This window comes from Clinocottus analis, unplaced genomic scaffold (genome assembly GCF_023055335.1).
Source record: "Clinocottus analis isolate CAN_PGR_092001 unplaced genomic scaffold, fCliAna1.0.p SCAF_1, whole genome shotgun sequence".
Classification (NCBI taxonomy): Eukaryota; Metazoa; Chordata; class Actinopteri; order Perciformes; family Cottidae; genus Clinocottus; species Clinocottus analis.
Window position 1 is genome coordinate 14,616,744 of NW_027175820.1, and position 13,980 is coordinate 14,630,723.

Consider the following 13,980-nt stretch of genomic DNA (forward strand, 5'->3'; position numbering starts at 1 on the left):
CAATCAAAGAAGACTTTGGTGGGGCTCGACCAATCAGAGCCGCGCTTGTTACGGAGCCGCGTGCGGACGCTGTCGAGAGGCGTTTGAGTTTGTTGTAGTAGATGCATGGTCGGGGCGTTGAGTCGCTCAGTCAGTAGGTGAGTAAAGATAAAGTCGCTGGTAATATTGCTATCCTGTTTAAATGTATGTGAGCTCATGTGTTCCGGCGATGGCCAACAGCTATTCTGTGAATACAAAAGTCACCTAATGCATGGGTTTGTATCGCTATGACCTTGTTGGTTCATTGCGTAACTTTAGTATAGATTCAGTCCCTTCGCTTAACATTACAGCGCAGCTCTTGTTTAGCAACCATAGTACTATGAACCACGATTAAGACAGTTAGTCATTGCATGGCAGATAAACACGCTGTTGAGAGGATACATCTCGTCACAAAACGTTCATAGATGGTATGTGGATAACATTGCCTACACGTTTGAAGAGGGACAAGTGTGTGCAATAAGCAGGAATCAACCGCACACTTAATTCATTCACTGCATAAAAGATTGAAACTATTTGTGGCAAAAAAAGAGCACAACATCAGTTTTAACACACAACAACATCTAAAGGTGACAGTACTCGCATTTAAAGCAGCCATAACCGCCAGAAGAGAAAGTACAATTTCAGACGAAATTTGATATACATAAACATGTATGACGACGGTATAATTATGTTAATTACATTACTTTTAAATTCAAACTGTAAAAAAAACAAATTATTTGTTTCAGTGTATGTGTTATGTGATGTGATGTAATAAATAGGTCATTGATTGTAGTTGCACAAGTGCATCATTACACAGAGCAGCTCCATGTGCCTCTGCAAATGGGATCAGCTGTATTTAAATTGCTGTGTATGTCCATTTCTGGTTATATAAACTGTATGTGTCATTTTAATATGACATTAGATGTAAATGTAATCTCTATGCGTCACTTCCCTGATCACATTAAATTGTAGCTCAGCAGGTGTAAAGGAGAGAGGACAAACGTGGTCCGTGCAGTAGGAAGACACTGCAGCTCAAGAATAGCTGTGGCTGGACGTGGTAAGCACCAGCACCTTCTGAATGCCGCTCTTAGTTTATAAGTTGTGTTATGATCACAGGTTAATGAGAACTAGACTTCAAGTTGATAACACCAACATAGACTATTTCTGCCTAACCTTATCAAAACCAATTTGGCTGACCAGATGATGAACTGCTGTCTTTTGAAAGGCATTCATGTTACTGGTAGGTTTACCTGAAATACTATTAAAGTGGAACAACTGAGATCCAGTTGTATAGTCTTCTTGAAATGGGAAAAATCTGTTCCATTTTGTTCATTCTTTTATTTCAAATGCACAACAAAGGTATAGTAGATTTTATCATTGTTAAATAGGTTGCATTTCATATAATGTGGTCCACAATACATTGTGTTATATATATATATATATATATATATATATATATATATATATATATATATATATATATATATATATATATATAGTTTTTTGAAATAATATTGGTAATACAATTTATATATCATTTCACAATGCTAAGTTTACAACAGTATAATCAATTGTATATAATTGATCACATTGTGACTTCTCTTATGCTGAAGCCTCCAACATGACCAAGAGACTAAAATTCTTTAAACTGGTATATTAGTTTGCAAAGGAAGTTCAGCACTAAAATGTGCACTGTTGAATGCAGCACTCTGCTCAGCAGCCCACGTTCTTCATAGAAGACATTTTAACATGCCACAGAAGGAAAAAGCACAGGTACATATTAAAACAAATGATGGATATTCATTAAGCTACTTTGGTTACAGGGTCCCCGTCATGGCACACTTAAACAGAATGGAGCATCATTATTGTTAAGTAACAAATCAAAAAGTCTGCTGTCAGACGGGCCTGCTGACGATGGAAACCTATCTCACATATATTAAGAACTCTGAATGTTCTGTCAGATCAAAGAAACTGGCAGGGCAAAGGCCAGTTTGTATTGTAGTGTATAATGTCCACTATTAAAACTGGCCGGCTTATGAGTGATCCGTGTAATCCTTAAGACAGCTGTAAATAAGCGTTATGAGGCAGAGAGGCCAGAGGCAACACACGATCACAGGACACTGTAAAGCTCCAGAGGAGGCAATAGCCCAACTGCTCACTTTACAAATGCTCTAAGCAGAGGCAGTCCTGCTGTTTTGACAGTACTGTGGAGATTTATATGTTCTGACAGGAGACCAAGGGAATATATCATGACTGACAACACTGGGCATTGTGGAAAGCCTATATGAGACAAATAAGATGTACTGCCTGACCTGCATCTCAGACGGAGGAGAGCGTGGTTCAGCAGTTAAACATTTAGGATGTAGAAGTACATTGCTGTGGAAACTTTGTCCATGTTCTCTGCACAGTCACCTTATTTCCAATTGTTTCAAATCCCAATTTAACCGTTGGGCTCTGTAGCACAATTCAGTCTGTGGAGGTGTAAATACAAAAACCTAATTGTACAAAAAATAACATTATATCCCCCCTTTTCAATGTGTCATCACTACATGTTTTTCTGTAGTGTTTTTGTCAGTTGTATCAGTCTCTGTATCTGATTGAGCTATATAATGGCAGCAGTCATAACATGTCAGACCTTTCCTGGTTAGATTGTTTTGGTTTCTTCTGTGTAATTCTGCCATCAGTGTGGAACAGAAAGAAGTAGTACACTTCTCGTGTCCGGGGGATGCAAGATTATCATCAACATGGACCATATTTGTTTTGTTAGTGTTGAAAGTAAAGTCATATTCTAAGGGCACAACTACAATAAGGGTAGGATGGGTTTTGTATGCAGCGAATTTTGTCTAAAGATCAGACTTTTCCATTTGTTCAACATCCCGCATTTTGATTTTGTGAGACTTTTTTTGCTGATATGACATGAAATACATCACGCCATATGTAGCTTGACTTATGCATGGGATATTAAGAAATAAATTGTCTATATATATATATATATATATATAATATTTATTTATTTAGAATGATAGTAAATCTCATTCTTTAAAATCATAGGTTTGCTTTTAGGTTGAGGTGTCTGTCATAAGCTAGTGTTAAAAATATATCAGGCTTTGTCGGGAGCAGGCGAGTGCATAACACAAACTCCTTTGTGAATCTGATACAACACCAGATAAGATCTCTCAATTCTCTCAGCACCAGGCCAGCACCATGCATTCGCTCGTGGTCAATACAATAAGGCTTAGCGGCAGATTTTTCCATTCTATGTAATTGGCTGGGGACTCTGTCAACCCACATTTCCTTTCAATTCATAGCAGTTGTATTCATATCACTTGGCTATTATTTGCTCTGGCTGACCCATTGATTGTAGGTTTAAACCCTCAGCTCTTCAAATAGTAACCTCGCTCAGCTGTTTCACGGCTATGTTGCCGTTAGCAACTATGAAAAGAGCAATATGGAGATCAGTTGCTTCAATTAAGCTACTGATAGAAGGCAGACCTAGAAGAGATGGGGGCTGGACATAGTACTCTGTCAGTAGGACTTTTACATCTGTCACTCTCCATCCAGCCAGGTGTCTGTGTCTGAATCAGCAGGATTATCTCTGATTGGACTGATAGTTGAAACAGACCCCCCTGGTTGCCAAACCTCCTTTTTATAGATCACATTAAGATCAAATCAAGCTCTGCGCAACAGGACCGATGCCCCTCCTTCCACTACCTTCTGCTGCCCAGAGGAAGACATCAGAGGTGGGATTCGTCCCCTCTTTCCAGACTCCTTTCCATCTGGGATCCTCAGGGAGAAAAAGAATATCTGACAAGGGGCTTGTAAGCCTCTTAGCCCCCCTGTTGCCCAGTTCTCTCTCAGCCCATGTTTTCCTAATTTAGTTGTGTAAGGAGTCTGCTGCAAGGCCCTTATGTGCTGTTTGGATTGTGATTCCCTTTGTGGTTCTAATAGACTTGCCATGTTTATCAATTAACACTACTCAGCCAGTGGCAGGTTCAAACCTCTTGAGACCAGTACCGGTAATTCCTTTTGGAATATTTCCTTATGTCGTCAATAATGTTTCTGTAATCAGGTATCAAATTCAGTATAGTGTTATTGACTTCACCTTCACTACACTGTCTTTTGTTTGCTGTTCCTACATTAACTAAGGATGCTCAGCAAAACACAATAGTACTGTGAGTGTAACATTGGTAAGAAAAATGTCCGTTAAAAAATGTTTCATGCTTACTTGAAGTCAAAAGTTTTTACAATCTAAAAATATGTTTATATGAATGATATTGTCAATGGTACGTCTATCTATCAATCACATCCTCTAAGAAATGTGTTGATGCATTTTGATACCACCATTCTTTTCACCCTTTCATAGATAAGTGAACTTTTTTTTTAATTGGAATGTGAAAAAAATAATATAATATATTAAAACAATAAAAAAAAAACACACACACCCAAAAATAATAATAAATTGGATTCTCAGGTTCTGCAAGGTTGTCAATTGCAAGTTGTAGAACGACATCACGGTGGTGAAGTTCTTGTGTAAACAAATATGCATATAAACACAATGGGCAATATTATGGTCAACAAACATTAGCAAAGTCATGTCCATATAGTATAAGATAAGTCGATAATGTACAAATTATTCAGGTCATGACCATATATATATCGTAAGATAAATCAATAACATAATTATCGCCTAATTTACTTAAACATGAGAACATATACAAGGTCAATGTATTGTTTACATCCTGAGGAATCATCACATTTCATGATATGAAAGAACGATAACAATTTGCTCAATGCCTACCTACTTTAGAGACACTATATCCATTTTCTCGTGGATGTCTCTGTCACAGCGACTCTTTATCCTTGTCAATGCTGACGGTAGAAATACACCTCATCCACATGTAAATTTTTGCAGTCTCTGAAATTGTACACATAAAAAGGCAGTTTTGACAGCTTGATTGACACAGTGACAGACATCACAATTATTGCTGCACTTTGTGCTGAGAAGAAAAAAAAACATTCATCTATTTGGGATTGCTCTGCCATGAGTGAACTGGGCTCCCTCAGTAAGAGGATCACAGAGTTAAACACACAATGAGGTGTTTCCATCCACCGCTATTCATTTGGGATCCCCCTCTTTGCCCCACTGTAGCGCTGTGCCACGGGAGGTCTGTGGCCACAGATGGTTCTGCAGAGAGGGCTGCGCTGACTTTCTTTGTTTTCCCATGAACATGTTTGGTGTGTAATCCTGGATTAACAGAGTTAATTTACAGCTGTAATACAACATTCAGTTAATGTTGATTCTCCCCAACACACACATGCGCTGGGTATTAGGGGCAAGAGATAGTGATGGTTGCCCGACCCTTTGCTCAGGGGAGTTAGAGGTAATAGAGATCCAATCAGAGGTCTCTGTGGATGCCCACCTCATTCTGAATCCCAAAGGAGTCACTGCAGCTCATATACACGTTCTATGAAACACATAAGTAATGCTTTTGTCTGTGCACAGTCACACCACATCACACCACATGCGCACACACACAGGCACACACTATCAATGACAGAGGGTGCCTCAGAAAACCAGGCGGCTGCATATGGACTCTCTTGATATCAGTCACTGGCCGTGTGATCTTGTTATGCAAAGTCCCTTAATCCCTACCTATGATGAATGCAGGTCGGAATGGAGGGGGGATCTGAAACAGAGATATGAGGGCAGCTGTAAGAGAGGCTGTCCACTGTGCTTTGCGAATGAGTGCCGGCAAAGATTCCAGATCCCCAGCCTAGCAGAAGGAAGAGCACATGTGGGATAATGTCTGAGGGTGCATTACAGTACCGCAATGACAGAGATGCTGGTGGAGGAAGCTGAGGGCAAGACACATAGAGCTGAACATGTCGCCTTAGTGCAGACCTCGAGATTCACATTAACCTTTAAACCACTTGCTTCCCAACAGAGGAATTATAGGGCCAGAGGTGTCGTGGTGCAAGCTGTGGGAGGACTGACTTTACAGTTCCTGTTGAACAAAGCAAGAGACCGGTGCAGACTAAGCCTAGAAAGAGGCACTTCATTTTGGCCCTGTGCTGGGCGTATATGTGTCCCCCGTCATCCGCTCAAGCGCTCTTATTCACAGTGGCGGCAAAAAGAAGAGGGTTGCCAGGGGTGATCAGGGCACAGGGGGAAGAGTGAAGTTGCAGCACACAGGGAGGTGAAAGGATGGAGTTGGTCTTTTTGGGATCAGAAAGGATGGTGAATGCGCCAAAGAGACAAACCGTGCTCGGGATGAAAGAATAGATAGAGGGTTTAATAGGTGGAATATAGTTGGCATGAATGAGAGAGCTGTGTGTGTGTGTGTGTGTGTGTGTGTGTGTGTGTGTGTGTGTGTGTGTGTGTGCGTGTGCGTGTGTGTGAAAAGAGCAGAGGGGGGGTAATGGGATTAGGGGTAACACCTTTGGCAGAGCTTGGAGAGCCACCTGACACCCGGTCTGTTGGGGACCTGGGGAGAAGGAGGGGTGGAGGTGGTGGGGCAAGGGAGAAATTGGGGGTCTAATCCGTGTCCATCTTTGGGAAGTCATTCCCAGAGCTCTAAGGATTTGGGGCTTTGGTTTCCGCTCTACTTGCTTTTGTTAATAATACCCTGGGAGGAGACGGAAGGAATAAGGGAGACAGAGAAAAATATTTCTTTACCCTGTGGTGGACTGGCAGGACAGCGTCTGGGGGGAAAAAAATTTCAAGTACAGACTTTCCTCTAAGCCGAGCTGTATCTATTCTTTTCAAAAACATACAGTTTCAATCTGTTTGTGTATTTGCGTGTGTGTGTGTGTGTGTTTGTGTGTGTGTGTTTGTGCGCGCGCAGGCGTGGCTGTGTGTACACACTGTGCACGGCAGTGTGTAAAGATTGACTTACTTTCTTCTGTCCGTCCAACAGGTTGCTGCTTTAGTAAAAGTCAATAACCTGAGTGTGGCTGGGATGTTTGCTCAGAAGACACACAGGTAGTCGTTGTGTGCATTTGTTTGAGGGAGGGTTGCTGGGGGTGTCTTTGTGTTTCTATGGCGTTGACAGAAGTTGATAACTGCTCTAATGATTGTGGTGGTAGAGGAGGCAGCACAGTGTCAGGGACTAGCTACAGACGGTGCTGAGCTGCTTGGCTTGATGTGTCACAGCCTCTGTGTTTGTCCATCACCTGAGTGCGAGGTGTTGATTGGTCCATCCTACACAGGATCAAAGTTCAGGGCAGTTTTCTAGTGTGAACTGGCCGCTCAGCCTTTGAGAATGAAACACCAGGGAATGTGCCATCTTAGCAGTAGGCCAACTGTGACAACCTTGTCCACACCTTTGGAAATTAAACCCCAAACAGCTTTTGTTTTTAGAAATACTGCAAAGGACATAAGCCTACCATAAATGGATCAAACATGAAATCCTTTACTCACTACTGTATGTATAGAGCAAATGATAACTATGGACACACTGACATTGTGCCATAACCTGCGGTTGTGCTTTGTGCTGTAGGTGGAGATGTTCCGCAGTGTGCTGGGGAAGACTTTCGGGTTTGTGGGCTACACAATCCAGTATGGCTGCATTGCCCATTGTGCCTTTGAATACATTGGAGAATTTGTGGTGGTGTGTATTATTAGGATTACCAATTGATAATTATTGTTCTAAAATTGAGTTTACTCATCTTTGCACAATAAATAATCATGTTTTTGTTGTTGCTTCAGTGTTCAGGTCCATCCATGGAGCCAACCATTGTCAGCCATGACATTGTCTTCTCTGAGCGGATGACTCGCCAGAACTGCAAAATAAAAAAGTGGGTGCCAGTCAGTAAATCCATATGCAGTATAGTTAAAGAGTGGACACAGTAACACTGTTGGAATATAAAGAGACATTTTTGATTATATTACTACTATATTATACTTATTGTTTCTGTAACATTAGAAGCAATTTACTGCAAAGGAAAAAATGGAGTAGTATTTCTTCCGAAGTTACTAATACTTTCTTCTAAAGGAGTATTATTTCATCATTTTGTAGTATAATTACTTGCCAGTAGAGTAGGAGCAAATATTCAGAATAAAATCTAGTGCAGTAAAACAGCGTGACCACACCCACTACGGTTCCTTAAGTTCTGTTTACGCCGCTATGAAACCTCTCACTACGCTGGAACTGACGGTTTATGGGACAGAAGAGAGCTGAAAGGGGTTCAACTCAATTATATATAGATTTCTATTTTGAGTTGAATCCAATTCTAGTAAAATATATCATCATTTAGAGTTTAATATGAACACGAAATATAGAGTAAAAATTCTCTGAATGATTAACTCTGAGGCAGTAGAGTAGATTTTACTCTATTTAGACTGGGACCAAAGTTTATTATGAGTATTTTTTAATGAGTGTACAAATGCACATCATAGATAATATGAGATATTTTGTATTTTTTGTGAATTACTAAAAAATAAGGGATTGTGTGTATTGTTTTCTTTTCAGGGGTGATATAGTAATTGCAAAGAGTCCATTTGACCCAAATATGAACATTTGTAAAAGGGTTATTGGACTGGAGGGTGACAAGGTCTGCACGAGTTCCCCATCCGATCTGTTCAAGGCACACACATATGTGAGTATGTTCACATTTCTTATACATCCTGTGATTACTTGCTTTACCATTGAAGGTTCCTGGTAGCATTTTTACAGTCTTTTGGCAGAAAAAAAGGTTAAAAACATAAAGTAAAATAGAGAATGAATGAAGAAATGGGTTGACAACACAATTCTTGATAGTTTGTTTCACTGTAAAATGATAAACAGAATCTCTATGCATAATGCAAAACCGTCTCTAAGCTTGCCTTTGGTTTTCTTTGTGTCTATTTACCGTAGTCTATAGACTATCATCGTTTTTTACATTTTCGACCGCAGACATCTATTTTGTGTCATTGGTCAAAATATCAGCTTTTGACAAGACCTATATTTCCTCAGAACAGTGATAAAACCAGAGAGTGAGCAGGGGTTCTGCTGCTGAAACCACTGTCATTGCTTTTCTATTACTACTCTCCCCAACGCCCACAGCTCAGGCCTGCAATCTCTCTGAAGCCTGTTAGAGTTAGTGCCAGCCGAATGGACAGACTGATGGGTGGGCGGAGGTGTGTGTGTGTATATGTGTGTGTATATGTGTGTGTGTGTGTGTGTGTGTGTGTGTGTGTGTGTGTGTGTGTGTGTGTGTGTGTGTGTGTGTGTGTGTGTGTGTGAGAATGAGAGTGAGAGAATATGTCCACAAACCAAAGGTTGCGTTGCATGTTGCATGTTTTTGAATTGTATGTGCAATTTATAGACTATGGGCAGACTGTTGAATAAGTTCAGCAAAGCCAAGCCTGTAAGTGTCACTCAACAAATGAAATAGGAAATAAAGAGGTTTCCTTTTCTACTAGCTTCACCTACACATACAGGGGACTGAACTTGTGACAGGTGACATCATTGCGTTGGTATTCGTGATCCCAGGATGTAATGATAGATGATCAGTTTGAGTCATTTTTAAACTTTCCACTCGGTAGACAGCAACTAAATTTTGTCCATCAAGTTCAGAATCTAACTTATTGACTTAATTATGGACATTCCTTCACTTTCATTCACTTATATCTCAAAACCAATCAATGCATGATAATATCTTGATGGCATGTAAATTTGTTTCAGGCCACTTTGTAATTCTTCAAATAATGTTGTCTGAAATCAATTCATCCAAATCAAGACAATGGGGATCTACTTTCCACTCATTATGAATATGGTTACTGTATGTGTTATGGATCCTCAAATCAGGGTTACTGACAAAGTTTCTAAAAGTAAATTTGTGCAGTTGCCTTTCTCTCAAAGGATTTGTTTTATTGTGGTATGTTTTGTATATAATACAAGGAACTCTTGTTCAGTCAGTGCATTTGGTTAATAGAACAGTTCCACGTTTATTTTGTTTTGAACAGGACTGCAAGTAGCTGCAGAATAATTTAAATTTGATTAAAATATAAATCTGATGAACAACTAATGTCAACACTTTAATGACAGACTACTTTTGTTTCTGCACTGCTTTATTTGTATGTCAAACATGCATCTCAAATACCACTCATTTTGTAAAATGTAAAACTGCTTCATTTAAAAAAGTATTGATTGCTAACACTGTTGCATTGTATTTCAAATAATTGTTGTTTAAATGCAGTAAGACAACTCACAGCTAAAAGTGATACATACAACAAATTTTGGTATGTGGTGGATGACAGGAGTTGTGCTCACAGCAGGAATAGATAGACGGCGCGAGAGAACAATATTAATAGGGTTTATGATACTTTTTCCCCCTTTGAGACCACATTTATAGACACAAGTAAGTGACGCTGTGTGTTTTTCAAGTTTCACATGTGTATTTGTAATACTGAGCTACTCTAATTAGTTTTCCGCTTTACAAACAAAGCAGGTCAGAAGCCAGTCAGCTGATTGTCACTAAGCAAGTTTTTTATATTATGCAGCTGTGTGTATACTTTCCCATGTTCATTTTGTAACTCCCAGGAGCCAAATCACTGGGTTTATGTGACAGCATTTGAGGTAACTGTGAAAATACCCGCTGTTAACATAAATGTTTGGGCTCCCTCAGGGAATTTTTTCCCCCCAGAGGATGTATGTGTTTATGTGTGACTATTAGGATGGTGTGAGGCATGATGGGTGGACCTGTAAAAAGGAAGATTTAGGAAGGCAGTGTTAGATCCTGTCATCGCATCCTTGTTTTGTTCTGACAGGTCCTCTCGACCCTCAGAGATCCAGCATTGGACTAATTGCCCTGTCACCTTTTAGGAATCATTTCTTTGTCTAAGCTATTGTGTCAAAACAACGACACTTGATCCCTCATATTACAGCAAGCGAGGGAAAGAGAGAGGTGGACAGAAAGAGAGATGAAAGGTCCCCATACGTTCTGTTCTTTGCAGTAAAGATAGACAGAGTAATCCGGTGAAAGATGAACTCTATAAGCCTGCATGTGTTTAAGCTGAACATAATTCACCACCTCAATCATGTTAATGTAATGAGCACTGTAATGGTGTGGCTGTTAAACAACACACCTCCACCGCAAGAAGATCTCCGGTTTCAGTACCTCTCGACAAGGCACTGACAGGTACACAATGCCTCGCTTCACCTAGCCTACAACCGCAGGGCGGGTGCAATTTCTGCCATCCATCATATCAGAGCTGCCAGCAGAGGGGATTAAAGTGATTCCACATTTTATATTTCTCTGTTAGCCCTACCTGGATCTTTGGAAATCATCGTGGTTGGAAACATGAGTTATGACAGTCAAAACCGCATATTTATACTGTTTGTGTGCCAAACTAAGGAATGGCTCAGGTATTTCCACACCGCCCTGACTAAGAGAAGCTTCCGAAACACAACATTTATGTGCATACAAAGAATTAAGTGATGCTATTCGCTTTGTAGGTGCTTGAAACAGAAGTTTTATTTGAAAATCAGAGTCAAGGATGGTGCATACACCTGTGCTTTGAAACAATGTATTTTTAATTCAGTTGTCTTTGACTTACTCCTCTTTTCCCCCTGGTCACACACCTGCAACTTGCAAAGTGATATGCAGCTTCTATCATACTGGCCCACAGTACAGCAGCTCAAGTTTCATACCTTTTCACTTTCTCAGTTTTCTGTAATCCTACTTGGTTAAACCTTAAAGTACTACCAAGATGATGATTGTTTTTCATAGAAAATGTAGAGAAACAGGGAGTTCTGGTTTGACAGATGACAAACGGTGGTGTTTCTTTTTGCTGTGCTTGGGAGCCAGCATATGCTACCATGTTAATGAGGTGTAATGGTGGGAATCCAGCATGCTGACATATGGTTCTCAGATGACTCCTTTAATGATATTCATTTGTGTCGTCGTTATTTAGTGAGTTGTTTACCTCATGTTAGGTCAACATGTCACTGACTCATGATTATGTCACATCATCTGTCTCAATTATCAAATATGAAACAAAATGCAGCATCCCACAGTAGGACTGAAGACTAATCAGACAGTAGGGTGATGGGACTAAGAAATACGAGCAATGGCGAAGACGTGACGTCACCTTTGTCTGGATAATATTCAGTTTCTTTATTCGTGTTTTTCTCTTTCCCCTGGAAGACTTTTGCCGTTAAAAAGTTAGGCAACACAAAAATAGACTCGTGGATTGTGATGCCCATTATGACAATATAATGTGTTGTTGATCCTGTCTGCACATATAGGGGGGACAGCGCACTTAATTAGGGCCTTGACAAGCCTACTCTCCTAAAGTGATGAGATTAATCATAATTGGTGTCACTGTGAATTAGAGCCCGCTTGGATGACCGCCCCACTGGCAGGTCGGACCACGGTGGAGACCCTTGGACACTGCTGCTAGCCGCAGCTTAGCCGTCTCTATCTCCCTTTTTTCCTTTCTCTTTCTCTCTCTCTCTCTCTGCCTCTCTCTGCCTCTCTCTGCCCAGCTATCTCAAGCCCCTCTCTTGCTTTGCCCTCCCTGGGTAAGAGGGGCGCAGATCTCAGCCAACAGCCTAATGACCCTCTTTGAAGTTCTTCTAAATCCCCCCCGACCCTGCCTGTTACCCATGACCCCTCTCCTAAGGCGGTTCAGGGTTAAAGAGGGATAGGCAGGTTGACGTTAAGATAGGCTGAGGTGGCTCGTTGGGGGTGGGGGGTGCGGTCAAGGTAGATTCTCACTAAATCACAGATCCTCTCACTTTTACATGTTAAAGTTAAGCTGTGCTGTAATTTCGGATATTTTATTTCTATCTGATTCCTTTGTTGTGGGGTATAACAGCCTACGTGTTAACCATGTTTTGCCCTCTTTCCATGTGTGATGTTTGTAGGTTCCAAAAGGCCAAGTATGGCTAGAAGGGGATAACCTCAGGAATTCCACTGACTCAAGGAGCTATGGCCCAATTCCCTATGCCCTCATCCGAGGGCGTGTTTGCTTAAAGGTAACAGGGGAGGTGTACCGTATCTTGTTATGGATTTTTTTTAATTTTATTTTTCTACAAAATGTGTTCTATTGCAAAATCAGGTAAACATAGTTTCGATTAAATCTGTTTTATGTGGGTGGATCCTAACCGAGTTAGGTGTTCTTTTTTTTTTTTTTTTTCCATTCTCCTTTATTAGTCCAGAATGGCCATTTTTAAGTAGAATTCAGAGACGCGAGTCAGTTGGAAGTTCAAAGCAAGTGTGTCTGATCGACCAAAGCCTGGACAACATATTGTCTAGCTTTCCATTCTGCCGTGTTGTCATGTCACTGGATGTCATAGCAACCACGACCCTGGAAACAGGTCAGCCAACCTTCTGTCCATCTGATTGGACCGCGGGACTCCACTGGAGGCCCTATTGCGACAGCTGATGAAATAATAAGATCTCTTATGAAGTCAAATGCTTCATTAAAAGCCATATTAGCAAATGTGTCAAAGAAGTGAGATACAGTGTTGTACATAATGGTTAGAAGTCTTGTATTTTGCTTTTCGTAAGTCTTACTTCTCATTTAATCCATTGTTTCTCTATACTCTTTGTCCTACACAGCTCTGGCCACCGCATAGTTTTGGGACCCTCAGGGAAAGCCCAACCCGGCGGATCATTAAGACTCAGTGTGACTCAGACTGACTCATTCACTTTGTTTGTACCGTACGTTACTTTGTTTCCAATTATTTTTTAAATAAAGCAGATATTTATTTAGATTTCTGTTTTAAAATGTGGTTATTCTTTATTTATGCTTATGTGATCAGCACCATGCAGTCACACATGCTTCAGTAATACATTTATTTTAGTGTTTTAGATGCTATGATCTGGGATGTAGCTGTACAGCACTATAAGAAAAGCGTGTGAAGCTTTGTCTCTGTGGAACTGCTAATGGAAGAGAGCGGCCAGTTGCAATACACAAGGTTTATGTTGGGAATTATGTTCATTCAGCAATAAGAAACACATAGTAAGTTTTAA

At 40.4% G+C, this 13,980-nt stretch overlaps 2 protein-coding genes across 2 annotated transcripts in view; one reads left to right on the forward strand and one right to left on the reverse strand.

The window, feature by feature from the left end:
* elp4 (elongator acetyltransferase complex subunit 4) overlaps positions 1-6,954 on the reverse strand; it is a 56,381-nt gene extending 49,427 nt beyond the window's left edge. The window contains exons 1-2 of the mRNA XM_068585443.1: positions 6,915-6,954; positions 4,821-4,933 (exon numbers count right to left, since the gene is read on the reverse strand). The gene's annotated coding sequence lies outside the window, so the exon portion shown is untranslated. The remainder of the gene's footprint in view (positions 1-4,820; positions 4,934-6,914) is intronic.
* immp1l (inner mitochondrial membrane peptidase subunit 1) lies at positions 92-13,721 on the forward strand. The gene is made up of 7 exons (XM_068585658.1): positions 92-137; positions 991-1,075; positions 7,518-7,628; positions 7,727-7,815; positions 8,490-8,616; positions 12,870-12,980; positions 13,567-13,721. The coding sequence occupies exons 3-7, from the start codon at positions 7,524-7,526 to the stop codon at positions 13,645-13,647; spliced, it is 513 nt and encodes a 170-aa protein (XP_068441759.1). The 5' UTR covers positions 92-137; positions 991-1,075; positions 7,518-7,523; the 3' UTR covers positions 13,648-13,721.
* Positions 13,722-13,980: the final 259 nt, after the last annotated feature.